At 37.7% G+C, this 27,307-nt stretch overlaps 3 protein-coding genes and 1 long non-coding RNA gene across 6 annotated transcripts; 2 read left to right on the forward strand and 2 right to left on the reverse strand.

The window, feature by feature from the left end:
• Positions 1 to 9,211: 9,211 nt before the first annotated feature.
• On the reverse strand, positions 9,212 to 20,353 carry LOC117567469 (pyruvate carboxylase, mitochondrial). Of its 2 annotated transcripts, XM_034247488.2 has the most exons (8): positions 20,151 to 20,353; positions 15,281 to 15,401; positions 13,709 to 15,218; positions 12,908 to 12,955; positions 11,510 to 11,907; positions 11,192 to 11,451; positions 10,101 to 11,130; positions 9,212 to 10,039 (listed from the first exon to the last, which is right to left on the reverse strand). In XM_034247488.2, the coding sequence occupies exons 2-8, from the start codon at positions 15,377 to 15,379 to the stop codon at positions 9,791 to 9,793; spliced, it is 3,594 nt and encodes a 1,197-aa protein (XP_034103379.1). In that variant the 5' UTR covers positions 15,380 to 15,401; positions 20,151 to 20,353; the 3' UTR covers positions 9,212 to 9,790. The 2 variants fall into 2 exon arrangements, with proteins under 2 accessions (XP_034103379.1, XP_034103380.1); XM_034247489.2 differs by lacking the exon at positions 12,908 to 12,955 and having other exon boundaries at positions 9,224 to 10,039.
• On the forward strand, positions 17,837 to 18,413 carry LOC127565757 (uncharacterized). Its single transcript, XR_007955114.1, has 3 exons — positions 17,837 to 17,896; positions 18,049 to 18,226; positions 18,280 to 18,413. It is a non-coding gene; the product is annotated as an uncharacterized LOC127565757 (long non-coding RNA).
• Positions 20,354 to 22,380: 2,027 nt separating the features above from the next.
• On the reverse strand, positions 22,381 to 23,559 carry LOC117569977 (dynein axonemal light chain 1). Of its 2 annotated transcripts, XM_034251354.2 has the most exons (4): positions 23,169 to 23,559; positions 22,977 to 23,104; positions 22,803 to 22,914; positions 22,381 to 22,748 (listed from the first exon to the last, which is right to left on the reverse strand). In XM_034251354.2, the coding sequence occupies exons 2-4, from the start codon at positions 23,009 to 23,011 to the stop codon at positions 22,446 to 22,448; spliced, it is 450 nt and encodes a 149-aa protein (XP_034107245.1). In that variant the 5' UTR covers positions 23,012 to 23,104; positions 23,169 to 23,559; the 3' UTR covers positions 22,381 to 22,445. The 2 variants fall into 2 exon arrangements, with proteins under 2 accessions (XP_034107245.1, XP_034107244.1); XM_034251353.2 differs by lacking the exon at positions 23,169 to 23,559 and having other exon boundaries at positions 22,977 to 23,158.
• Positions 23,560 to 24,311: 752 nt separating this feature from the next.
• On the forward strand, positions 24,312 to 27,052 carry LOC117571782 (aspartate aminotransferase, cytoplasmic). The gene is made up of 4 exons (XM_034254139.2): positions 24,312 to 24,498; positions 25,583 to 25,690; positions 25,764 to 25,837; positions 25,907 to 27,052. The coding sequence occupies exons 1-4, from the start codon at positions 24,387 to 24,389 to the stop codon at positions 26,852 to 26,854; spliced, it is 1,242 nt and encodes a 413-aa protein (XP_034110030.1). The 5' UTR covers positions 24,312 to 24,386; the 3' UTR covers positions 26,855 to 27,052.
• Positions 27,053 to 27,307: the final 255 nt, after the last annotated feature.

Here is a 27,307-nt window from a genome sequence, read left to right on the forward strand (position 1 = left end):
TTGGAATGTACTTTTTAATGCCGAAGTATTTAACATCTGTATTTTGATACATAATTGACATGTCTTGCTGACAGCCTCAAATAAAAGTGACTTAGATTCCCAATTTAGTTTCCAATTTTAAGTGCGTTTACACAATAAAGTACAGGAAATTCAGAATTGTAGATCACACAATACAAATAATGTATTAGTATTCAGTTGAATCAAATCAAGATTAGCATAAAAACCTCAAAAAAAAAATAAACAAGTAAGAAAGCTACAGTCGAGTGTTCTCGACTATAAGATACCCGCTACCCATTTTGAATAAAAGCAAAATTTTGCATTTTTATTCTCAAAATATACCAAAATACTACAAAAATGCTAAAAAAAAAAAAAATATACCGAATGGTATATGTGGTATATCGATATAATACCACATTCAAAATATACCATAGACGGCACAATATAGCAGATTGTCAGCCAGTAAGTAGTCGTTTTTGCCCATACAAAAGTATTTCTTTAATAACTTCGACAATTTTTATATTACCAGAATTCGACTCTAGTTTTAAAACGCTTGTTATTCGATTTTTGGTGATTTGCGGGGGCTGAAGTGGGCGTGGAAAAAATTTGAAACAAACTTGATCTGCGTGCAAACATAACAAATGCTGCCAAAAAAAAATTATAGCTCTATCTATCCAGTGTTTCATACGGACAGACAGACAGACAGACGGACATAGCTGGATCGTCTCGGCTGATGAATAATATATATACTATATAGGGTCGGAGATGCCTCCTTCTACCTGTTACATACATTTCCTGCCGGCACAAAGTTATAATACCCTTCTACCCTATGGGTAGCGGATATAATTAGACAACAAACACAAATAAATGAATTTCAAGATTTAGTTATTATAGATTTTTTTTTAGAATTTCGAGTTTGATTTAAGAAAAAACCTTCTTGGCTCAAAGTTGACATCATACAATCTCGATCCAAGATTTTATTCTTGACCTAAGTACGTTTTTTCTTTCTGTGTATATTGAGAAACAACCAGAAACCAGCAACCAGAAACATATAAACATCCATATACAAGAATATTGGGTAAGTAATATAATATATATAAAAACAAATGCAATTCAATAAGTTCTATATATACGTAAAAGTTTGAATATTTGAGATTGGGACTCAGTTTCACTTCAGAATTTTTAATTTGGGTGTTATCATTACTTGCTTTTGGCTTAGTATTCGCTTTTTCGCTTATCGTAAACGGAAATGGTACAGAATTTGTATCGTACTATATGTTTGATTCTCAATTTATCAACTTCGTTTAGCGGATGGAGAATTCATAAGAGGCGATTCTTAGTCGGGATTTTATATACTCCACAAGAAAAGTTACGTTCTTCAATAAAATTTAGTTTTGCTATTTGAAGAGTTAAGAAATTGAACTTCATACTAATTTATATATACCTTAAAATTAAATAAGCTTAGCTAGTGGCATATTCATTCACAATCGCAATCATAATCATTTTGCGACTTTTCGGACACGTGGAAACATTTAAATACCGCACAATAAAAATGACAGCAAAGGCCAAAGTCAATTTCATTTGCATAATTTTCGCATTGAAAGCCCCCAATGGAAATTGCGACACGTTCTGAGTGAAAGACAAAAGCGGCAAGTGAATAGCGACCGGAACATGGAGAACGCGAGTGAGATGGACGAGGCAAAGTTTTGGATGTGAGAGAGGGAAGAAAAAAACAGAAAGAGAGAGCGAGAGATTCATCAGCTTGTCCATTTGCGTGGCGCTGAAAGGCGACGTCGCTGCATATGACAGCTTTGATTGAGGCCATCAATGACAGCAGCAGCAGCAGCAGCAGAGACACAGCGTCTGCCTGCTAGTTTGTAACAAATGGCCTGGTGGGCAGTGCAATCGTCTGTGCTCTGGCCATGTTGCAGATGGCTATCACAATGTGACAGAAATGAGCTCAAACAGAAGCTGTTAGTGGGTTCAACTCTCACAGCTCACAGCTCAATGGTCGTGTGGAATTGGCTTCCATTATAACGCATTAGAGATCGCTCTCCCTTTTTGTCAGCTGAGCAATTTCTATACCCGTATGTGTATTATATCATAGGCATAACAGGCATTTATATTAATTTTTTTGACACGCACTCTTCCGCCTGCATATACCTTCAGTATATTTTAGTGCTTTTCAGTATATTTTAAAAATAATACCGCACTGTATTGGTTTTATTCAAAACATATAAGACAGCTACAGTCGACTGTGAGATACCCGCTACCCATTTTCAATAAAAACAAAATAGATCGGTATTGCTTCTAAAATATACCGAATAAATATACCTCAAAAATACTGAAAGCATACCAAAAGATATATTTCTATAACCGTATGTGTGTTATTCCATAGACATAACAGACCATGAAGAATATTTTTTTTATTATATACATATATACCTTCGGTATATTTTTTAGTTCTATTTCAGTATATTCAAAAAAAATAATACCGCACTGTACTGTTTTTATTCAAAACATGTAAGACAGCTACAGTCGCGAGTGCTCGACTGTGAGATACCCGCTACCCATTTTCAATAAAAATAAAATAGGGCGGTATTTCTTCTAAAACATACCGAATAAATATACCAAAAGAAAACTGAATACTATATTTAGTATATTGACATACTGCTTTATTCAAAATTTACCATATAAAGCAAAATATACGAGATTGTCAGCCAAAGCAAAATTGCCCATACAAAATTATTTCTGAAATTATTTCAGGAATCTTAAAAACCATTGATGCAATTTTATGTACTAAAAATCGCTCTAGCTTTAAAATTACGATTGTTATTCCATTCTTGTTGATTTGCGGTGACGGAAGTGAGCGTGACAAAAATTTGAAACAAACTTAATCTGCGCGCACACATAACAAATTCAGATTCAGTGATTCATACGAACAGACATGGTTATATCATCTCGGCTGTTGACGCTGATCAAGGATATATGTACATATATACTTAAGAGGGTCGGAGATGGACCCTTCTGCCTGTCACCTGTTATAATACCCTTCTTCCCTATGAGTAAAGGGTATAATGAATGGCCGGTATCTCACAGTCGTGCACACTCGAATGTAGCTTTTTTACTCGTTGGTATATCACTCGTGTATCTCATAGACGAACACACCCGAGACAGTAATTTTGTAACTTGCAATAGTTGAGCACATAAATTGTGAAGGGGAAATCGCAAACGTGCCAAGTTTTATAGCGTTCTAAACTATTCATCGTATGTGTGCTCGTATTAAAAGGTAATAAAACAATCTGGATAATTCCAGCAAATGCATTTATCATCGGGCTCAACAAATTGGCAACGCATACACCGCTTCCCCCCACATACACTACACCTCAGCCTCAGAAGCCTTTGAACAATCAGGTGAGCAGGTGCTGCGAAGGCGTCTGACAAACATGTCTTATCAACATTTATGGCACTTTTATGACACGCTCACCCCATACACACACTCATACTCACATCCACACACACACACACACACACTAACAAAAGCACAAGCACAAGAGATATTGTAGGTAGATTGAAATGCAAGCATTAAACTTTGTCAAGCTGCGAACTGGCGCAAAAAAATCATTGAAGTGCAAAATAGAGCAATAATCTTGCTGCAGTTAAACAGAGACCGACTGCTATGTGTGTATGTATGCATGTATGTATTTATGTATGTGGGAGGGAAAAGAGCAGCATGCAGATGCACGGCAGGCAACAGGAAATGGCAAGGAGAATGAGGTGGAACATCATGACATGCATAATAAACAACAGCAGTTGGCCTTTTGTGGGCGTGTCGCAGGAGGACCGATGCCGTGGCCCGATAAATTTAATAGCATAGCAATGCCAGCAACTTACAGCTCTCAGGTTAAAATACCCCCCCCCCCCCCTCCTTTTTGGCCTTTGGCACTCGCCTCGCTTTCGGCTTGTCGCCTGTGTCGACTGTGTCCTTGTGAGCCTAAAAGCAGCCATAACGATATTATGACTGACCTTTCGACTACAGTTATTCGCATGTATTCCAGTCCAGGCAGAAGCAGCAGCAGCAGAGCAGCGCACTCGAATCATGAGTACTCACTTTGCCTACTGCCCTTAATGACTGCCAAAGCAGCCGCATTGAATTATTGAGTTCGCATCAATACTCGGCCAGAGCGGGTTTCTCATCTCTGCTTTACTATACGGCGGAGCAGCCTCATCATCAGCATTATTAACAACCATGAGTTTGTTCAGCTGAGCCCAACAGGGAATCTGCTCATGCGAATTCGTACTACTATATATATGGCCTGTCATATATTAAAGTGAGAGCTACAAAAAAAAAGGTAAATTTGCTGCTGCTATTTCTGCAAACAGGGTGTCCAGTCGAAGCACACGTATGCGAAAAGCACTTCGCCCAAAGCCAGCACCCTTTATGTGACCTATCTGTCAGCCTGACTGCCCTCTCCCTCCCAGCAATCCTGCATCGCTTTTAAATTATTTATATTTCGAATAATTTGATTGGCAATCTGCATTGAAAACAAACAAGCACACTCTCAGTTACATAAATTCAAGTGCGCTATGTGTTTAATTCTTTACAACATCAGGATGATAAGATTGCTCAAAAGTAGCAGTCTTGATATACTACGTCAAGTTAAAGAAGGGAATATAAATTAGCATCATCGAGTGACACTTTGATGCTATTGATGTTTTCAAATCAATGAAATCATTTTGGGGCACCAATGACTCTTTTAAAAGCAGCTCTGCACAATTGTACGTAAATGCATTTTTTATAATGATTCACGAAATCGTTGTTAATACTTTCTAGTTTCTAGTTGGTGCATGTTTATGGATGTTTATGGATGACGAATGTGGAATGGAGGATTATCTGAAAAGTTTGATATTTTGTCTTTACAGGCATCCTAGAATTGCACTTAGTATCTACTTGTTTCTTATATAAATAAAAAGAATAAAATATTTTTGAAAGTTATCGCAGAATTGTTTTACCTACTTTACTATAATTACTCTTTATGTGACTTTACTTATAAGCAATAAATTGTATATTTTAAATGTTCAACTTGCTTAAGTTTATCAGTTCCCCCTGGATCCAAAAAGCCATTTGGTATTTTCCTAAAAGTGATATTATTGAACTGCACAATAAAACATAGTTGGTCTACCTCCCAAAATAAATACACTTGTTCTTATTGTTGTTGGAGAAATCAAATAATAAATAGGAAAACATATTAAGAGTCCAAGGAATTCTCTGTATTTAAGCGCTTATCGTTCTAGTATCTATAGCCAACGTGGTCTAATGAAACATTCTGCTGCCCACATAGTTGCTCCAACGGGGTCTAATGAAGCTTGTTCGCCAACCATTAACCTTTGGCTTGGATTTAAGCCTCATTACGAGTACACCTCATCAATTGTTACGCAGTGTCGGTTTACTAATTAAGTTCTCCCCCTGAGGGCTGCAGCTCTCATTAGCGTTTGGTCTTCACATAATTACTGAGTGTTCAATAAGAAAAAATGGAAAAGAAAATGAAAGCAAGTGCTGTGCTATAACGAAGCAATCAAAGTATTTACAATAATTACATTGCCTGCATTGAGATAAAAGTCATTTTTGAATTCCTGGTCACAATACACAAGGGAAATAAAATCGCCTAAAAGCAGAAAAATCCGCAATGAATTAAGAGCGATTACCTACAGAAGTAATATTCAATATTAAGAATGTTCTTTGAATCAATTTAGCGTTTTAATTTTACTTATCAATGCATATTTTTTACACACACTTCGTGACTAACAAGTAAGACTTTTTATGTTAAAACACGTAACTAATCGATAAGGATTTTGTTGATTAAGATCAGAGATTTATGTTAGAGGTGCAGAAAAATCGATGTGTGTGTCCATTGATACTTTCAAAGAAAGCATCGAGTAAAAAAAATGTTTCTTAAAAAAACAATCTGCAATAATGCTTCTTTATTATAGTTTGTCCAGCTTTACTATACAATCTTTCTGACTCCCATGACGTAGCTTGTACATACAAAACTTTTGTTCAACATATTCTAAAGAGTTGTTATCATTCACTCTAATTCCTCTGACGGTTTCGCTGTATGTAATATACAATATTTCCTAAATAACATAACAACACAAGAGGTAATTCAATTAAAGTTTAAAATGTGAAATATAGAATAACATCGTTTGTGTAACAACATTATTTCTTTATTTTATGTTAATTAACACTATAGAAACTTTATCAAAATATCGATTGAATATTATTATGAAAGTAAAAGGCAATGTAAGAACACAAAGTTTTTAAAGCTCTCGTCCTGCTCTCTCGCTCTCGTTTAATTGAAGTAAAGATGATTTTAGTAAAAAATAAAAGAGATTATTTGTTTTAGTACTATAAAAAAAATCTTGTAGCCTTCTTGCAGCAACAGTTACTATTGTATTAATTAAATGTAAATATCTTAAACAACAGAACCGTTTATTCTCGATCAATGTCACCACATACATACGTGACTTAAAGTTAATGTATTTTTATATCATATATCAGCTTTAAGCCAACGCTAGTTTTTACCTGGCTTACATTGCTCACTGGCTTATCTCGAATTTCATTTCAGTATCCATTTCATCTGAGTCACACAGAATTTGGGCAAGTTTATTGCATAATTGGCCCAAAGGCTGTCACGGCTGTTCGTCAGCAATCGGAGCAACCTTCTTATATGCTAATGCTGCCGTTGCCATGTCCTGAAGCTGGATAAGGCCAACGAGATTCTGGGATTCGGGGACGTTTGGAAGCAGGAACAGACAAGCGCGAATCTTTCGTGCTCACGTTTAGTCAATGAATGCTCAACAAAGGTCAAATGTCGCACAGGAAATATGCTAAATATGTGTGGCAGTGCCAGGAAGATGCCAGTGCCAGACTTCTTGAGTGGCAGGATAACATTGTATGTTGTGAGGGGGAGAAGATGGCAGCCAAGAATTGACTGCGATTGCAGCCTAGTTGTCGCGATGGTGTCACTTAAGCCACTTGGACTTTGCAGGCTGTCAATCAGCTGAGCGGCAGAGGAAGCAAAGTGCAAACAAGGAAATTAATTAAGTTTATGCTAATTAGCCGGCTGGGAAGGCAAGGCATTAATTATGGCAAAGCATATGGCACGTATACGTAACGTAGACGTAAATGAAATTGAAATTGAAATCAATTGGCTCGCAAATTTGCATAATGGGCACGAGAAGGTAAACTTGAAGGAACAACAACATGGACAACAAACACCCTAGCTAAAAGGGGGCCAAACACATTATCAATCACTAATCGATGAAATCGATAAGTTAAACCCCCTTCGACAAGGCAATGCATGACCTCGACACAAAATATTCGAGATGGTGTCGTGATAAGTATACGTAACTGCTGCAAAATCATCTCCCTTTTTATACACGACTTTTGAGTATCATGTTAACTCTCTTCGCGGCCTAATTGTAACCTCATTAGGTGCTCATCGCTAGGCGTCGCGGTTCTCTCGTGTTTTGTTTAACGTCTAATCGAATTTACAGATGATTAAATTGCTTCAGCTAGTAATGGATGCGCTTTTGTCTAATGTCTGCAGGCTGCAGGCTGGAGAATGGAGAATGAAGCAATTTTCGTCAGCTCTCGTTCTTTGAGAACCCTTCAATCATCTTTGTTTCATGATTTATTCAACAAGGCATTTAAATGCTTTTTGCTCTGTCCTTCTGCAAGAACGATTTAATGGTGTTTTTGCTACAAGTAAGAATAGAGGGAATATGTCATTAATTTAGACCGTTCTCAAAAACAGTGGCTATGTGGTCACACATAATTAATGTTCTTATCGCTTTAAGCGAAGAAATTTTAATTTTCTAGCATTTTTAATAGCGAAATTGAAGAAAATTATGAACAAGCGGTAAAATTATAAAACGAAAATTTTATTTTCTTAAATCATTTTTCTCGGACATTGCCTTAGGTATTTCCCTGGACTCTTGTACTATATCAGCTCATTCTTAGCCTAAAGGAACTCACAAGTTACCCAACAATTCAAATCCAGCGTACCTAAAACACTACCAGAATTATGTTAACTACAATGTTATGCCTTTCGGGAACACTGGAAACGGAATAAATACGAACAAGACTCACTCAAAAAATACAGCTCAATTTAACTTTGAACGATTTGTACTGAGTGTAAATAGGACTTTTGTAGCCTAGCAACCAATAAATGCAAACAGCTTTGGCCCTTATTACAAAACCAAAGCATATATTTGAAAGCGCATATTGAAAGCTCATATTTAAATACTGGGCACACTGTGAGGAAGCTTTTAGTTCAGCCTTGAACCCCCTCAAAATAGAGTAGGTATAATTTTGTAAGGTTAGATGTTTTCTTTTATATAAATATTGTTATTCGTTAAAGTTAGTTATTAATTTAATTTAATATTTTAACTAACATGCATTCGAGTTTGCACTTGATTTGAATTTGGATTTATCTTGCGCCATAAAAGAAAAGTGCTGCCAGATGGGCAACATCATCAAATAATTTCCTGATAGTATTTTTCTATATTACAAGAAATAAATACCAGGAAATCAACCAAACAAAATACTGGATAAGAAAAAGTAGTAAACTTGACTTAAAATAATATTTAGATAAATTAAAATTTGATTATGATTCGAAAATCATTTCTTTATTTTTAGTGATTGGAGATTGCCACTAGCTATAAAATAGTACTTTACACGCAATATTGATAGCTAATCGATAATTGTCTGCTATCGAATATTCTGATCATAATAAAAGAATCTGTTTAATAGTTGTTTAATAGGGATTAATGATGAACAATTTAAATGAAAATTAGAATCTTTAAATGTTCTTCATGAAATTTAATTAGCCTTCTCATAGATTTTGCAACCCGGCCTTATTTCACAGTCAAATTATGTAAATTTTAATGTGTACAAATTTCACAATCTTAGATCTTTTTTGAGATGTGCGTTATAATTCAGTCAGTCAGTCATTAAGCCAGGACAAACACTTTATATATCATATATATGTAGATTAGTATATTTATCAGAATATATTTCTTTTGACTGCAGCTCCTTCACATGCACATAAATACATATGTACATACATATGTACACAAATACATATGTATATTATTGTTTTTGCATAAACCTGAATATTTTGTATTAGGCACCAGAGTTTGAGAGTTTCTCTTTTACTGAGTTGGATATATAATATAATTGCATTACATCTGCTTTCTTTTTTTCGTTTTTTGTATAACATTTATTTAGTTTAGAACAGTTAACTTGTATTTCACAGTTTATAAAAATATGTATCATACGTATGTATGTATCTAATCAAATTTAAACATTTATCAAAAATTTGGCAATGACTTTAAAATTAAAAATGTTACAAATTAAAAAATTGAATGCAAACAGTAATTGTTTGTGCGCAATTGTTACAAGTACAGTAAGTATTACCTAGCAATATTGTAAACTTTTCCAAAAAGTACCACAACTACACGTACATAGTTTACATACATGCATACATATGTCCTGATTATATACACATAAAGACATGCATATATCAGAGAAACAAGATTTATCATTTATCGCTTATCGCTTGACTTAAGGTAAATAGATCGAAATGTTGTTGTTGATACGACGATAACACGCTCAACACACACACATATATTGTATATTGTATATGTATCTGGTATATGGTATATGGTATATGTAGGTATGGGTATATACACATATTAACTATCTTCGTGGATGGAACAGCAACGGTGTTTATTCGATGACCATGATCAGATCATCACCCTCCAGTTTCATGCCCTTTGTGATCTCAAGTTTCTTGACAACTCCCGAAATTGGCGACTGCACAACCATTTCCATCTTCATCGCTGAGAGCACAACCAACGGATGTCCCTTCTCGACCTTGTCGCCAACATTAACACGAATATCGATGACATCTCCAGGCATCGGGGCTCCCACCTCGCTCTTCAATGTCTTGTTAGCCTTGGGGTGCACACGAATTTCCTGTAAAAGACAAATTATGTTTAATAACTGGGAATAACAAATAATCTAATGTCTAGTTTACCTTCATGGCTTCCTTGTCGGGAATGTGAACAGAGCGAAGCTGGCCGTTCAACTCGAAGAATACCTCGCGGTTGCCATTCGCTTTGAGATCGGCAGCCATGGCCAAAGCCTTCATGCTCAATGTCTTGCCACGCTCCAATGTGACCTCGAACTCTTCGCCCACCTTGGGTCCAGAAAGGAAGATGCGTGTGTCGAGCTTGTCCACAGGACCATATTGTTCGCGGTAGTGCAAGTACTCGTTGGTGACTTGGGGATACAAAGCGGCCGAGACGACATCGCGGTCAGTGATGTTGCTGTGAGATTCCTTGAGTTCAGCCTTCAGCTTATCAAAGTCCAATGGCTCCATCTTTGCACCCGGACGTCCCTCAATGCGTGGCATATCCTTGAGCACACGGGAACGCAATGGTTCGGGGAAGCCGCCGTAGGGAATGCCAATGTAACCTTGCAGATACTCAAGCACCGACTTGGGGAATGACAACTCCTCAGCGCGCTCCAGCACCTGTTCGCTGGTGAGATGATTCTGCACCATGAACTGCGCCAAATCGCCAACAACCTTCGAGGATGGCGTAACCTTAATAATATCGCCCAGCAGGAAGTTGGCCTCACGATAAGCCTTCTTCACATCCTCGAAGAAGTCGCCCAGACCCAGCGAGAATGCCTGGAACTGCAGATTGGTGTACTGGCCACCAGGAATCTCATTCAAGTACACATCAGCGTTGCCCGATCGCATCGTCGTGGTACACTCGAAGGGTCCGTAGAGTGTGCGGGTCTGTTCCCAATATGCCGAGTATTCGGACACATCATTCAAGCTCAGCTGTGTGTCCAGGGGTGTGCCCTGCAATGAGGCGACCACAGCACCCATGCTTGGCTGAGAAGTCATGCCGGACATGGAGTCCACGGCAACGTCGACAACATCTGCGCCAGCCTGCGCACAAGCCAGCATGGAAGCAACTCCAGCGCCTGAGGTGTCGTGAGTGTGCACATGAATGGGCAAGTCGGGATGCTTGTCACGAATGGCGGTGATCAACAGCCTGTCAAAAAGAATCAATGTTAATACAGCCTATCATATCCTACTCAACAATCAATCATTACCTAGCAGATTCAGGTTTCAGCAGACCAGCCATATCCTTGATGCACAGCACATGAGTGCCAGCTTTGACGAGCTCATCGGCCAAGTTTGTGTAGTACTTCAGGTCATACTTGGTGCGCTTGGGATCGCTCACATCGCCAGTGTAAGAGATAGCAGCCTCGACAACACCTCCCGCCTTGCCTGCAGCTTCCATGCCGATGATCAGGTTGGGCAAGTAGTTCAGGGAGTCAAAGACGCGGAAGATATCCATGCCAGTTTGCACCTAGGAAAGTTAATTCCTTAACTCAAATAAATTCCCATTAAGTCGATCATTTACTCACTGCCAGCTCGCAGAATTTGTAGACAACGTTGTCTGGGTAGCTGGTGTAGCCAACGGCATTGGCACCGCGCAGCAACATTTGGAATGGAATGTTGGGAATGCGCTTACGCATCTCCTCCAGACGCTCCCAAGGACACTCGTGCAGGAAACGCAGCGCCACATCAAATGTGGCACCGCCCCAATTCTCCAGCGAGTACAGATTGTTGAACTTGTGCGCCACATACGGAGAGATCTTGAGGAGATCGTGGGTGCGCACACGTGTCGCCAGCAGCGATTGATGGGCATCGCGGAATGTGGTGTCCATGAGCATGAGGTTCTTCCTGGAGCGCACTTCCTTGGCGAAGGCTTCAGGTCCTTGCTGCACAATGATGTCACGCAGACCTTGCGGTGGTGCTGTCACTATACGGAATCAAGCAAAGTCTTATCTTAAATCAATGTAACACACATGGGCGAGAAGTACATTTAATATCGGATTATTGACAAGCATACAACATTCAGTTAGTTCAGTTTGATGGCTCAACACATTTACAAGCCCAAATACCCGAACGGAACAACGCGTTAGCCCCAAGCACAGAATTACAACATTTATTTAAAAGTTAAATATATTATATTTATTAAGCAGTGACGAAAAATGTAAAACGGAAGTCACGATTTAATTGTTTTTTCAAAACAATATTAAATGAAACTGTTTGTGTTAATTGGTTTTTGCGGTATTCTTACTGAATTACGTAGATTAGATTAGGGTGTAGATTTTTATTTTTTATTGCACAGATTTGTATACTCTGTTGTATTGGGTAAAAATTATGTAACAGCTTAAACAAATATAAAATATTGACCACCAAAATATAAAAATGTGACTCTTAGAGAATATAATGTTCATTGCGCAGATCATTTTTTATTTAAGTTTTACGAGAGTTTATGTTCATTTCAATGTACATATTTAAAAATTTAGAAATCATTTTTTTAGTGGACACAAAACTATAAATTATTACCAATTTTTATTCCGATTGGAACAGAGCATTGTATAATATATTCGAGCCCATTACTAAAACGATTTTGTTTTAGCTTTACTTTCCCTTTTAAAATATCACCTCTCTTCATCCTACGTTATATAATGTAATTTATATGTGTTAATAATGTTTCGCGGTTAGTTTCAATTGGGTTGGTTAGACAATGACAATAATCCAATAACATTATATAATATGCGAAAGGATTGGGTTTGGTAATTTTGGAAATGGAATTGAATAGCGAATAATACTGGGATCGAAACAAACCTGACCGTATTCATAACGCCCACTTTCAATTAGGGTCTAAATTACAAATGTATTTCTATTTACATGTGAAAGTGACGGGATATTTATACGTATATTCTCAAAAGAGACTTGCAACTTAAACGTACCTTTCGCCTCTCCGCTTTTCTCACGCTCTAACGCTTCCGGAGACAGGTCTTCATTTTCATTTACATGAGAATCATGACAGCATTTCATTTATGAGCATGACGGAGGAGGTATTTTCGATATTTGTGTGTGTTTGTGTTTATTTGTGGTTTTAAAAGCGATTGCATTTGGTATTTGAGTCAATAGCAAATGTTAGAAACAATAAAGTAAATAGAAAAGTAAAACATCAAGTAATGTATATTAAAACATAGCAAACAAAGATAGAACAGCCTCTCTCGGCACGCCGAGTTTTAAATACACTTGCAAAACAGTTTATATGTTAAAACTATTTAGAATTTCAACAGATAGTTTAAGTACAATTTAGAACAGAGTTTAATAAATATCATTAGAATATAGGTTGTCCATAAATATTAATTTGCAAATGTATTGTAAATGTTTCCCAGTTAAAAGTTTTCTCTGGCAGTCTTGAAATCCCAAGATTTCTAGTTGAGGGTTATTCAAATCTTAATTTTGCCATAGAATTATGCAATCTCAAATTTGAATAACCCCACAACTTGTAAAGTTTGTCCAAAGTGCTTAGTGCATAGTGAGTTTACATAGAAAAGACAATGTAACTTTCCACATGTTTTGAAGACCCCAAACATTCAGAAATAAAGAATTGAGTGTTGACCCCATCAAGGTCAAAGCTGTAAGGAACAGTTGAGTAAAGCAACAGCCATTTTTTTCTGGTAGCAACAAGTACAAGCGTGAATCCGAATAGAAGCAACATGCCTTAAGCCTGAGTTCAATTAAAGTCTACTCACCCAATGGCACTGTGGGAACATGGGGAGTAACCTCGGCAGGCTTCAGGCTGGTCGCAAGAGGAGTCTGTGGTCCATTCACCAGCACTTCTCCGAGGTAGTTCAATAGTTTCTGGGCACGATTCTGAGTGGTTGAGAATTTAAAGAGCTGCGGATGCTCGTCGATGAAGTAAGTGTCCAACACGCCGTGCAGGAACTTCTGGTTCTCCAGCACGTTGAGCAGGAAGGGGATATTGGTCTTGACACCACGGATACGGAACTCGCGCAGAGCACGATTCATCTTGGAAGCGGAACTCTGCAGATCGCTGGCGTGCGAAATTACCTTAACCAACAGGGAGTCGTAGTAGGGTGAAATGATGGCACCCGCATATGTGGAGGCGCTGTCCAGACGGATACCCATGCCCTCGCCGGAACGGAAGACCTCGAGACGACCGGTGTTGGGCTGGAAGTCATTGGCGGGATCCTCGGTGGTAACACGGCACTGGATGGCATAGCCTCGAGGTAAGATCTTCTCCTGAGTGAGTCCCAGTTCATTGAGGGTCATGCCTTCGGCAATGCGGATTTGCGACTGCACCAGATCGATGCCCGTGATCTCCTCAGTGACAGTGTGCTCCACCTGCAGACGGGCATTCACTTCGATGAAGTAAAAGTTGCCCGACTCATCGCACAAGAACTCCACAGTGCCAGCGTTCTCGTAGCCCACGTGCCTGGCCAGCCTGACAGCTGCCTCCGTCATCTTGTCTCTGATCTCAATGGGCAGACGGGGTGCAGGGGCAATCTCGACAACCTTTTGGTGACGACGTTGCACGGAGCAATCGCGCTCATACAGATGCACCACATTACCGGCCTTATCGCCCAACAGTTGGACTTCAATGTGACGCGGACGCTCGATGAACTTCTCAATGAACATGGCGCCATTGCCAAAGGCTGCCTTGGCCTCTGAGCTGGCACGCTGGAAGCTCTCCTCCACCTCCTCCATTTTGCGCACCACACGCATGCCACGGCCGCCTCCGCCGTAGGCAGCTTTGAAGATCACTGGCAGACCGTGCTTTTGGCAGAAGGCTAATGCTTCCTCCTTGGTTGTGACGGGACCGTCTGTGCCCGGAACAATGGGCACACCGGCTTCGATGGCAGCGATACGGGCCGCGACTTTGTCGCCCATATTCTGCACCACTTTGGGAGAGGGGCCAATGAATCGAAGACCGGCATCGATAACAGCCTGAGCGAAATCGCTGCGCTCGGAGAGGAAACCGTAACCTGGATGCACAGCATCAATATCATTCTCCTTGCACACACGAATAATCTCTGGAATGTTGAGGTAAGCCTCCACGGGAGGAAGACCCTTGCCGACCATGTAGGACTCATCGGCCTTCTGACGATGCATGTGCATTTTATCCTGCTCGGAGTAAACGGCCACCGACTTGATGCCCAACTCCGTGCAAGCGCGGAAAACACGAATGGCAATCTCGCCACGGTTGGCAACCAGCACCGATCGAATGGGTTTGTATTCCACCTGTCGAAGTTAAATAATATTAATTAGAGAAAGAGCTTGTCAAGAGCTTGTCCTAGACCTACCTGTGTTGAGTAGGCATTCTTGTTGATGAAGAAGAGCCTCACGCGTGGCGTTGCCTTGCGCAAGGTCCTGAATGCGGCTTGGGACTGCGGCAGGAACATTGTGGCTGCGCTTCAATTAATGCTGTAAGGAGAAAAAACAATGTATTAACGATAACGATGCGATCAAGACATTATAAATTTACTTTATGAATCATTTTGAATTTTAGAGATAGCTTTGAAATTTAGTAACTTAACAAGAATAACCGCATTAACTATAATATTCCGATTGTTAACGCAAGAATACTAAAACGTAATGTATTTACAGTGAAACTTCCTTAAGTGCGCCCATTCTCTATGGAGACAATTTTTGTGAAGTACTCGCTTTGCCTTTCATTCCGTGTCCGTCTAATGTATAGGTCTATATGAACATCTACATTCTAGTATATCAGATTAACTGATGTATTTATATGTATGTATGCAGGTAACACTAAGCAGTTGTTAAATATTTTATGATCATTGTATCTGTCAAATGAGCCCATCCCCTCAGCAGAAAAATAAACCCACAAATATTTGTATTTTAATTACACATTGCAAGCGATTGCACAATAATTTGTTGAAAATATAAGTGTAGATTATTGGAATTCACAAAAATGCCTTAATTGAATACCATTAGATTTCGCCTTCTGCATAATTTCATAAGAGTGCGGCAATAAAAAAAGCGACAAAAATCTTTTTTATAAAGCATCACATCGTGTTTGCGTCTTAATGCTTGTCACGTGTGTGGAATTTATTTATATAAAGATGTTCATTATATATATGTCATGTGTCTATACTGAATGAGGTCGAAAATGCCGCATGCAAAGCGCGGAAATTTTATAATACCTCTCAATAGACAAATCTTGAATGTGTATTTGTGTGTGAATGAAAAGGAGTCGGCAACGTCGCGGCATTAAAATAAACGAAACGACTCGGCGCACCCGAGGGCATAAAACGATCTCTACGTCACGATGATATGGGAAGAAAGTGCATGCGTGATGCGAGTGATCGCAGTGCTCTCTCGGCGCTCTGATCGCAATCTAACCCTAGTGCATACTTCCGACTAAGGAACTTCCGATCACTATTCGAGTACAAATTCTATATTTTTAACTACAAATAATAAAAACGTATTTTCTAATTATGTTAATATACGACATTTTTATCAAAATATTTTTTTTTATTTGTGGGAAACTTTTTTTTTGTTCAATTGTGATAGTATATAAAGACATACATCTCATCATTAAAAGTTTGAGTGTTGAATTGTGTTTCAATCTCAAAAAATCACTAAAGATTAAAATCAAGCTAAATGCTAAAATGCTGACCTTAAAATTTATACAATAATATTTTCGTTTTTTTTTTTTCATTGCAGATTAATGAAGACGTTTATAATATGTGATCACGGAATTATTATGAACAAATTTAATTCATATAAATTAATGATTGAGGTTTTTTTCACTAAAAAATTAATTCATTATGTAATTAACTTTGCCAAACATAGAATACTAACACTCAGCTTTTTAATTTACATAATTTTTGAAAGTTTCAATCATTAATCCGAACATTTACTTCTTTGTGCTCCAATGAATGGAATAAACGTTATATGCCACGCCCACAATCTAAGGACATTAAATAATAGCAAACAATAAAATATACGATCAACATAATAGATTTAAAAGCCGACATACATATGTCGACTAAGGTCAACACTGCGAGTGAGTTTATATATTTAATCGTGAGGTGTTAATAAACTAGTTTATCTGCTCATTATCTGTTTCTGTTTTTATCTCTCTGTCTATCTGGCAGTTGATATGCCTGCACACACACACAAACACATATATTTTATTAATATATAATATGTGCAATAATACATGTGTTAACACTTGTACAAGATTATTCACTTCTGTGCGATATTATTGCTCTTTCCCGTATCAATATCAATAGGGGGCAACTTCCAACTGGTCGTTGCCCGAATCTTTAAATCCGAAAATACATTGTACTATTATTTACCCTTAACAAACATAGCTGCGTGTGTGAGGCTGCTAAATGTTGAATAAACTTAGGGCTTACAAAAAATATTCTTTATGAGCGTATAAAAAAGAGTTATACAAAAAGCTATTTAAAGTCAATTAACAAAAATTGACACTGTTGTCATTAGTATGTTTTATTATGGACTTGATTCGAAATTATGTTTGTATGCCCGAGAAAGATAATGCGTAGATAAATTACGCACATAAAAGTAGATTATGAAAAATGCCGCATAATATAGTGATGCTTATAAAGTTCTTTTATGTTTAAGCAAAGTTGTATTATCTTACAAAAATATTCTCAAAAAAAAAAATAAAAGTTAACGATTTACAACGTATCGATTACTTAATATAACTAGAGCAGAAACGATGACGTGATTAATAAAAAACAATTTGCAATAACAAAGCACAAAACATATGTACAGACGGTACAAATAATAATATTTGTTCAAATGCATTGTACCCATTTGTCTCATTATAATTGCATACAGGTTAAATACATTAAGAGTCGGATTTTTGTATTTTTAAATCATTGCCATCAAAATAATTAGTATAAAATACTCGACGAACAAAACACGTAAGATCGCTTTTTACATTCATTAAACGTTATACTATATATGCGCATCAAGATTGCAATATGCGTGTTTGTGTATTTGATCGCCATATATATTTTCATTCAACTAATTTTATATCCACCATAAATCAATGCTTTTATCTCGAACAATTCAGAATGCTATACAAATGGAATACGATCGACGGAATACCCTGTGATAAGGCTTGATTGAATTTGCAAGCAAACACACTGCTTGCATATGCAGTAAGGGGTTCAGCAAGCAGTTTAGATTATGCAACGGCTGTCAACTGCTTCTTGTTTCTTATCAATTCAAACACATTAAACCAGTCGAGAGTGAGTAATCGAATCTTTAAATCTAATTTTCTTTAAATTCAAAATCTTTTCAGTTATCAGTTACATTTTCTATTTGATCGGACATCCGCTTGACAAGTTAAAAAGTAGTAGGGAGGGAATCTGCCAGTCGACTACGGTCGACTATTGCAATAAAAGTCGCCCATAAAGCAATGGAAATACATGTCAATTACACGACACTATCCTGCCATCATAGTCTGGGGTGGGTCGCCCTGTGACATGGATAACAGACACACCCTATTGTTATCGTTCTCATGGTCCTATATTCGCCTTGTAGCACAAGGTGCCTGCAATTAAATGAAGAGCTTTCTCCTTTGTTTACAGCACACACACACACACACATACACACCAATATAGTTGCTTGTAAGCGAATGTGCATGTTGTTGACCATGTCAATAGAATGCCCAAATGTTCATGTATGTGTGTACATATTTGCGTGCCTGCCGCAATGACCGATTATGTAATGATAATACGAACACATTATTGCAATAATAAGACGACGACGGCCGCTTTAGAATGTAGACACAGAGTACTCGGTCGAGTGATTTGGCGATTACGCTGCTTGCTTTGCTTATTGAGTGCCGCTCACTTTTGCTGTGCACGCACACATTCACAGTTAGTAGCATATATGTATACACTCACATACATATACATCTATAAACGATCTTGAGCACACGTTGTTAAGGTCAAAGACGTTTCAGACGTGCGTATGTATGGAAGCGGGCCACGCCTTCTCTGGACTGCTTGCTGATAATCCATAAATATGATCAAGTGACAAAATATTCATAGAACATGCAAACGTATGTTGCCTGTAGGAGTGAGCGGAAAGGAAGATTATCATCATCACACTTGAGACCACGCAATGCTCCCCATTGTCGTTACACGCTTTACATACACGCACACCTAGCATACATGTATGTGTGTATGTGTGAAAGTACTAATTTATTTTACTTCAACTGATTGATTGGCATCTGGAATGTTATGTCAATCAAATCAAATCAAATATGTTAATTAAACGGTGCAAAATTCACACATAATAATACCAAACATTTTCTATGTTCTATTTTTTCGCTAGTTTCTGCGTGTAGTTTTTTCCGATTTCATTTTATTTGCGCAAACATACAAACCAGACACAAGCACACACATACACATACGCATACACATACATATGTATGTATGTATAATTAAAAGAGTGTGCGTAAATATGTTTGGCAAGCACGTTTTGGGTGACAGCGAAACCATAAGAAGGTCACTAATATAGGGCACAATGAAGTGGACCCGAAACAGCAGCAAGATTTCCACAAAAAGTATGTAGATAATGTAGACTAAATAGCAAAATAAACACATAATCAAATTGCTGTATATATTTTACATAGAGTACATACATATGTATGTAGATGTATGTGTGCTTGTCTAGCTTGCAGCGTTTCTCTTATCTCACGTGAATAAGCAATGTCCAATGTACAAGCACACTCTTACATTCTTACACATATGTACATACATACATATGTCAGTCCGGCTGTTTTTTATTTAGAAGTTTATAGATCCGGCAATAAGTGTATATATGTATGTGTGCATACTCATATGTATACATCACTATGTAAGGACAGCTGTTCCTTGTTATAATCCTTTTGAGCCCATAGAAAATACTTTTTCTAATTGAAATCTCTAACGCTCAAAATAAGACGAAAGACGATTGTAAGTTAGCGTGCGCACACACATAAGTACATACACTCGTACATACATATGTATACTATGTATGTATTACCGCACGAATGTTAAGTAAATTAGCGTGATTTTCAAATCATAGAACTTTTTACGATTTTATAAAAAAAAACAACAACACATACAATTTAAAAATTACTGTCTAGAATTAGCGATTTGTTCATATAATTTACATACGTACATATAAATGTATATGCGTGTGTTTTTTTGGTTGTATTGCTTCGCTGAGGTTCTGTTTTAGGAAGGTAGAACACCTCGGTATGATTACGTTGACTTCACTTCACTTCACAACTGTCTCTGCTTTCTGAATATATTGTGCTGCTACCCCGGGAGCTCGAACTCTACGTACGGCTAGCACCAAAGCTGAACATCCAACTGACGGACGTCGTCTAAAAAAACTTGAAACTTTTGCCAGCATTGGCACTGCCTCTGCCTCTGCCTCCGTCGCTGCTGCTGCCTCATCCACTGGCGGTGGCTGTTTCACATTCACAGTCTCTCCGCTTTAACTAGCTCTCAGTTTTGCTCTCTCTTGCTCTCTCTGGCAGTGCTGCTTCAGCCGGCTCTCGTAGCTTCCATGTGTGTGCGTACATGTGGCCGGCCAACAAGCAGAATAACAACAAAAACAAAACCTGCACTTTGTCCTAAAGACGAATATTTGTGTCATGTCTGTTGCGAGACACGAGTCGCGAGAGAGCACCAGAAAGCAGCCGGCTGAGCGAAGAGAGTGTGCTAACATAACCCCAAGAAAGTTTGTAAAAGAGAGAAAAACAGCTGTTCGCAAGCCCCCTAATCTAGTGGTGCCCAACCGTATAAACACACCTCCACACACACTATGCACACACATTCATACATCTGCAAATATTCCTTTACGCGTGTGTGTCTAATATGCAAAGTAGTGTGCAAAGCACGCAAATCGTTAGTATGTATGTTTGTATGTCAACTATCAAGATACTTTAAAAGGGCATACATAATTGTATATGTATCCGTGTTGTTTGCTCCTCTGAAAACAATTGCAAGCTGCGCTTTAAAGGGCAATTATCTTATTTTTTATAGAGATGCAACCAACAAACACGTTCAGGAATTTGACAGGTAATCAAAACAATTTCTCTTCTTTCGCCATGTAAATATATATAGACATTCTGTCATATAAACACACTTTATAAGGCTTGTACTCGAGATAAGCAGGCGTCTGCTAATAATTAATTAAAGAAAAATCTCGACACATCTCCGAGTGTCTGTTTGTGTTGGTCGTTGTTTATGTATAGTATATATCAGGCCCAATCGAAAGCCCCGCTGATAGAGACGATAATAGAGTCGGTTAGCTGTCATTATCGTCGTCGTTGCTTTGCCGAAGGTCGGCGAGACATTCGTTCGTTCGTTGAATTTGTAGCCGAATCTGGTTCGGAACCATCGACGATGACTATGCCTAAATGTCATACGATTTTATATAGTGGCCAGACATGGCAGGTTGTTAAACAACAATCCCACCACAATAAACCAGGCCGGCTAACGAAGCACGCGCACAAGTCCCGAAAAATCTGGCAGAGGCGACAGCCAGACTAGAATTTTGACTACGCTACGAGGTCTTATCAAAGAGCTTGCCCTATGTATACCCCTTAAGGGAACTTTAACTAAATAGTAGATGTATGTAGTAATATTTACTATCCTTCACCCTTAGAGTGAAATAATAAGATTATGCGTATTGATTTTTCAATAACATGCATTACCTTTCAGAAACCTCGATATATGAACATTCTTAAAAAAAAGTCTCTCCATCTCTCTCTCACTCTCTCTCGTTTCCTCTTACTCTTTATCCTCTCTCTCTTAAAAAGACAGTCTCTTTTTTCAAATGCAATGATGAGATCATAGGTAACGATTTTTCTTTATCTTAAAAAAGATTTACAAAATGAAATAATATTTCTAGAAACTCAAATTGCTTTAACGGATTACTAAATTCAATATGTATTGCATTTTAAATTCCGATTCTTGCAAAACTGAAATGTAGCGCATCGCTCCTGCCTTGAATCCCTGACATTAATTTTTGATTCATATTTCGGTAGCAGCAACATATCAGTATATCAGTATAACAACGGAGGCCGCAAATCGCACAGCACGTGTCATCGTTCGGGGAGTGGGACATTCCACCAGACGACGTCGAGCATTTGTTATTTATTAGATAATATTTGATTTTAATTCAGCTTCGTCTACGATTTCACATACATTCTTATCTAAATTTGAACCTTAACTTATCTTCGCGTATATGGAACGAGTGCACTAGAACAACTTAAGCTGGTCGGGGTCTCAATTGGGTTATATTGAACGGAATGTTCCTACCCCAATCTTCTAAAACTTATAAACATTTCAAATCACCCTAAAGTTATATTCAATGTTGTAAACTATATTGAGGCGTATATTATCATCATTTAAAATCATTTCATAATTCAATGAACAATATCAATAATTGAACCTAACTAGATTACAATATTGGTTCCTCCTTTAGCACAACTGGTTCCCCGTCCAGCTTTCGTATAGTCGGCAAACGCTTGATGCACTCAGCCCTCCAGGTGGGCTCATCCAGACCCTCTGACAATGGATTTCCAACTACCACTAAATCTTCAAGCGATTCAATTTCGGCCAAGCGGTTGAACTCGGACCAATCCTTAATTAAATTATTGCTGATGTAGAGAACTTTCAGGCATTTGAGACCGGTCATGCCTTTAAGTTTCTCAATCAGATTATAGCTTAGCCAGAGCTCCTCCAGAGTATCAGCGACAGCTTCCTAAAATGGCAAGTGTAATCAATCTGCTAAGACATTCTAAGTTGAAATATTTACCAATCCTGATATCTGCTTTATATAATTACGCGACAGTGACAAAACTTTTAGGCACTTCATGCCCGATAAGCCGAAGATTTTTTCAATCATATTCGTCGACATGCTGATTCTCCTAAACTCGAATATAGTATTACTATAATGTTCAATGAGTTAATAAAGTACCATGACACTTACTCGCAGTTAACCAACGTTCCTAGGGTATTATCCATTTTCTCGATGGGTGGCCATTGAAATTGCAAGTCAATATCTTTAGCATTGACCGAATTCTGCTGTTCCCGATCCTCCCAGCGTTTGAGTGCTTCCTTAATTGTTGTTGCCTTAGACATTATTTTCCAACTGACTTAAACGTATTCTGAATTTACTCACCAAAGTTTATTTCGCTAACAAAATGGCGTTGTCCTTAGCAACCAGTTTATTTTCTATATAATGTTTATAAGGTAGAAAAGGTATAATAACAAGTGTGATATATCTATATATGTTATGTCTATACTATTAAATCTAGAATTGTTTTTAAAATTCCTCCAACTTCACAGTTTTCGGCTGAATATACATTAAGTTCTCGATTAAAACAAAATTTGGAAAGTGCGGGTATTACAGACATCGCGACGTGCCTCTCCTCATGATGGGAGGGCAAAATCCCCCAACAAGGCCGCAGAGGCCATTGAGCTGGCCGGCAAGTGAAACAGGTTATCGAGCACTTTCAAAGCCCAAAAACCAAAATATTTATAAAAAGCTAGCGGCTTAGTGACCTTCTAACTTTAAAGTGAGAATCGAAATTTGCAAATACTTTTACATATATGTTAACGGATAAGGCATTTTGTTCTATTTTAAATGGAAATTAGCATTGGAAATACTTTCTCTGGATTAACTTTAAAGCATTCCCCATTTGAATACTTTGATAATTTAGTTTTATCATGGTTTCAATTAAATTTCTACAGGCAACTCACATGAATATGATAAAACAAAAACAAAATTACAATCTTCAAATTTTAAAAATAGTTTGCTTTTATTTATCTATTAATTAAACAGGTGCAAATTATCGTGATTCTTAATAAATTTGGTCTCGACTCGATTTTGAGTGCTCATGTTAATTAATAAGAAAAAAGAAAACAGACAACCAAATAATTTTAAAAATGCAATTCAAAAATGTATATTTTTATTAATATTAAATTGTAATAAAATAATAATTATTAGAAAAATATTGTAGTTATTGAAAGAAAACATTTATGAAAACAATGCATCCAAAACTGTAGAGTTTTGTTGTCTCAAGTTTTCTTAAAGTAAACAGTTTAAGTATTGGAATAATGTTTTATCTTATAAATGATTTAAGTTGCAAAGTAAAAAAATTTAGTTAGGGCTATTGAAAACTAATTAATTAAAAATAAACAACAAATAAACAATTTTATAATATTTTTAAAAAGCAAATCAATATGTTTTAGACGGGATTTTACACTTTGGTATATCACGGCGTCAAAAAGTATATTTTATTATTAACTTGCGGTCACACTGCGACGCCGGTCTTCAACTGTCCAATAAGAAACAAATTTGTTGGTTTTTCGCGTTGCTTGCGTCTGAATTTACACGATGTCGTCAATTTTTGCCAATGTGCCTAAAGGACCGGCAATTGAAGTTTTTGCCCTCACACAAGCGTTTAAGGATGACGCCAGCACAAAGAAAGTCAATTTGTCTGTGGGTGGTAAGTAAATCAAAATATAAACAAAACAACTGTATCTAATAAGATTCTCTAGAACAAGTGGAAAAGATATGCTTAGTTATGTATGTATGTACACTTACAACATATGAATGTGTGTGTGCATATGCCTGAATTAGCATATTTGAATAATATGTATTGTTATTGACTAGTTGGCGTTTTTAAGCAGTTGTTGTAGAGTGTAAATATTGTTCATAATCAAATGGACGTATAGAGGTCGTAGAGGTCGTTTAAATGTCAAAACGTAATTCAATATTTCTAACCGGACCATCGTTTAAATTGTAATTGTATATTTCGATTTGTTTTTTTTTTTTATTTTGTTTTGGGTACACAAGCAAACAAATAGACGTATCTCATAGAACAATATGTATGTATTTTATTTGCGTAGATTGTCGCCATGACCTCCAACTTGTTGTTGAGCATGGATTATAAACTATTGCCCACTTAGATTGTAGATGCACCCAAATCTAAACTTGGGTCTTTCTATCTTTATCAGCTGGTGGTATTAGAACTTTGATCCGACGGAAGACTTATCTTATCGATTATCACCATCCTGCACTGATATTCTATTATGTAACAATTCAACTGTTGAATATGCACACATACAACAGGAAACCCGTTACATTTACATATACTAAGTCAACAATATACATTGACACATTTATGGATGTATCTACGTAAAATTGTCAATTGGTTTATTTTCATATGCCATACTAAAAATTACATCACGCTGGAAAAATTAGGAACATGCACACATACTTATATGCATATGTATTTATGGGCACTTTAAAAATAATGAGAGAGCAGAAGAACGAAATATATTCGTTAATTATTGCATTGTGTATTAACAAATTCGACGTTATCAACTATAATGAAGGGGAAACAATTAAGATATTGAATTGCGTGCTATCTCTGAATAGAGTTGCCAGACTGTGATTTGAGCTTTAAATGTTGCCAGACTACAACAACCCAAACGGGTTTTTAAATTTGTATTGAGGTGATAATCAGCAAAGCTGTTGGTGATTTTGTAACTTTGTTTAAAATGAATTTAATTTTAATTTACTTGCAGCTTACAGGACAGATGTAGGTGAACCTTGGGTGCTGCCCGTTGTCCGCAAAACGGAAATTTCCATTGCAGGAGATGAAGCAATCAATCATGAGTACTTGCCCGTGACAGGTGAGGAACAACATACGATAACTAATAAATGCGCCAAGTTTTAATTTGAATTTAAATCTTTGACTCGTATCAGGTCTTGATACATTTACACGCGCTGCAACGGAATTAGTCTTGGGCGCAGATTCGGCAGCAATCAAGGAGAAACGCGTAAGTTTAGCTATAGGATTGATTTTAATTTTCATAAATTATCTTGCAACTTTCATCTACTTATTTCAGGCTTTCGGTGTACAAACCATTTCTGGAACAGGAGCTCTTCGTATCGCGGCAGATTTTCTGCTGCAGCAGCTGAAGCTCAACACAGTCTACTACTCGAACCCAACATGGGAGAATCATCACAAAATCTTCTTCGATTGCGGCTTCACCAAACTGCATTCGTATCGCTATTGGGATCAAGAGAAACGCCAATTGGACTTGAAGGGCATGTTGGATGACTTGGAGCAGGCGCCCGAAGGTGCTGTGGTTATTTTGCACGCATGTGCCCACAATCCCACCGGCATGGATCCCACCCATGAGCAATGGAAGCAGATTGCCGATTTGGTAGAGCGCAAGAAACTTTTCCCACTCTTCGATTCGGCTTATCAAGGCTTCGCGAGCGGCAGCCCTGATCAGGATGCCTGGGCGATACGCTACTTTGTGGATCGTGGCTTTGAGCTGTTCGTGTGTCAATCGTTTGCCAAGAACTTTGGTCTGTACTGTGAACGTGCTGGTAACTTGACAGTGGTCCAAAAAAGCGGTGCAACCAGAGATCAGATTCACTCCCAGCTTACGTTGATCGTGCGCGGACAATACTCGAATCCCCCGGCATATGGAGCACGCATTGTATCCAAGGTATTGAATACCCCCGAGTTGCGCAAGGAATGGATGGACAGCATTCAATCCATGTCGAGTCGCATCCGCGAAATGCGCAAACAGCTGCGTGACAAACTCGTGGCTTTGGGAACTCCGGGCACTTGGGATCACATTGTCAATCAAATTGGCATGTTCTCATACACCGGCCTCAACGAGAGCCAAGTTGCGGTCCTCATCAAGGATTACCACATTTACTTGCTCCGCACTGGACGGATTAATATGTGTGGTCTTAACACCGGTAACATTGATTATGTAGCCAAGGCCATCAACGCTGCTGTCACCGGAGTTCCAGCTGCTGTTGAGAATAAATTATAAACCAACTGCTGCATGAATGAAACAATAATTACAATAATCAAGAGTAGACCATTAGTGTGCACGATTAGGCAACGATAACGCCTGATTTAGCGTTATGCATAAGTATAAAGTTGCATTTTCTAGAACTTATTAATCTGATTGTGGATCCGAATGTATTAATTAGCAAGCTCAACATGAATATACGTAAAAAAGCATTTACAGCAATTTGTTATCTGTTTTCACGCAATAAATGGATTTACATCCAAAATCGAATTTTCAATTTTAGGATAAGGAATGTCAAAAATCATCTGTCGAAAAATATCTGATATCGTCCATAAAGATATCGAAATTATATATGTATTTAAATTAGTCTCTTACAGATAATAGGATAAATGTACCCGGAGTTCGCCAAATTCTTAAGCGGAAACATATTAAAACAATTAACAATATTTCAGTGCGCATTCTGTGATATTA

This window comes from Drosophila albomicans, chromosome 3 (assembly GCF_009650485.2).
Source record: "Drosophila albomicans strain 15112-1751.03 chromosome 3, ASM965048v2, whole genome shotgun sequence".
In the NCBI taxonomy this organism is placed as follows: domain Eukaryota; kingdom Metazoa; phylum Arthropoda; class Insecta; order Diptera; family Drosophilidae; genus Drosophila; species Drosophila albomicans.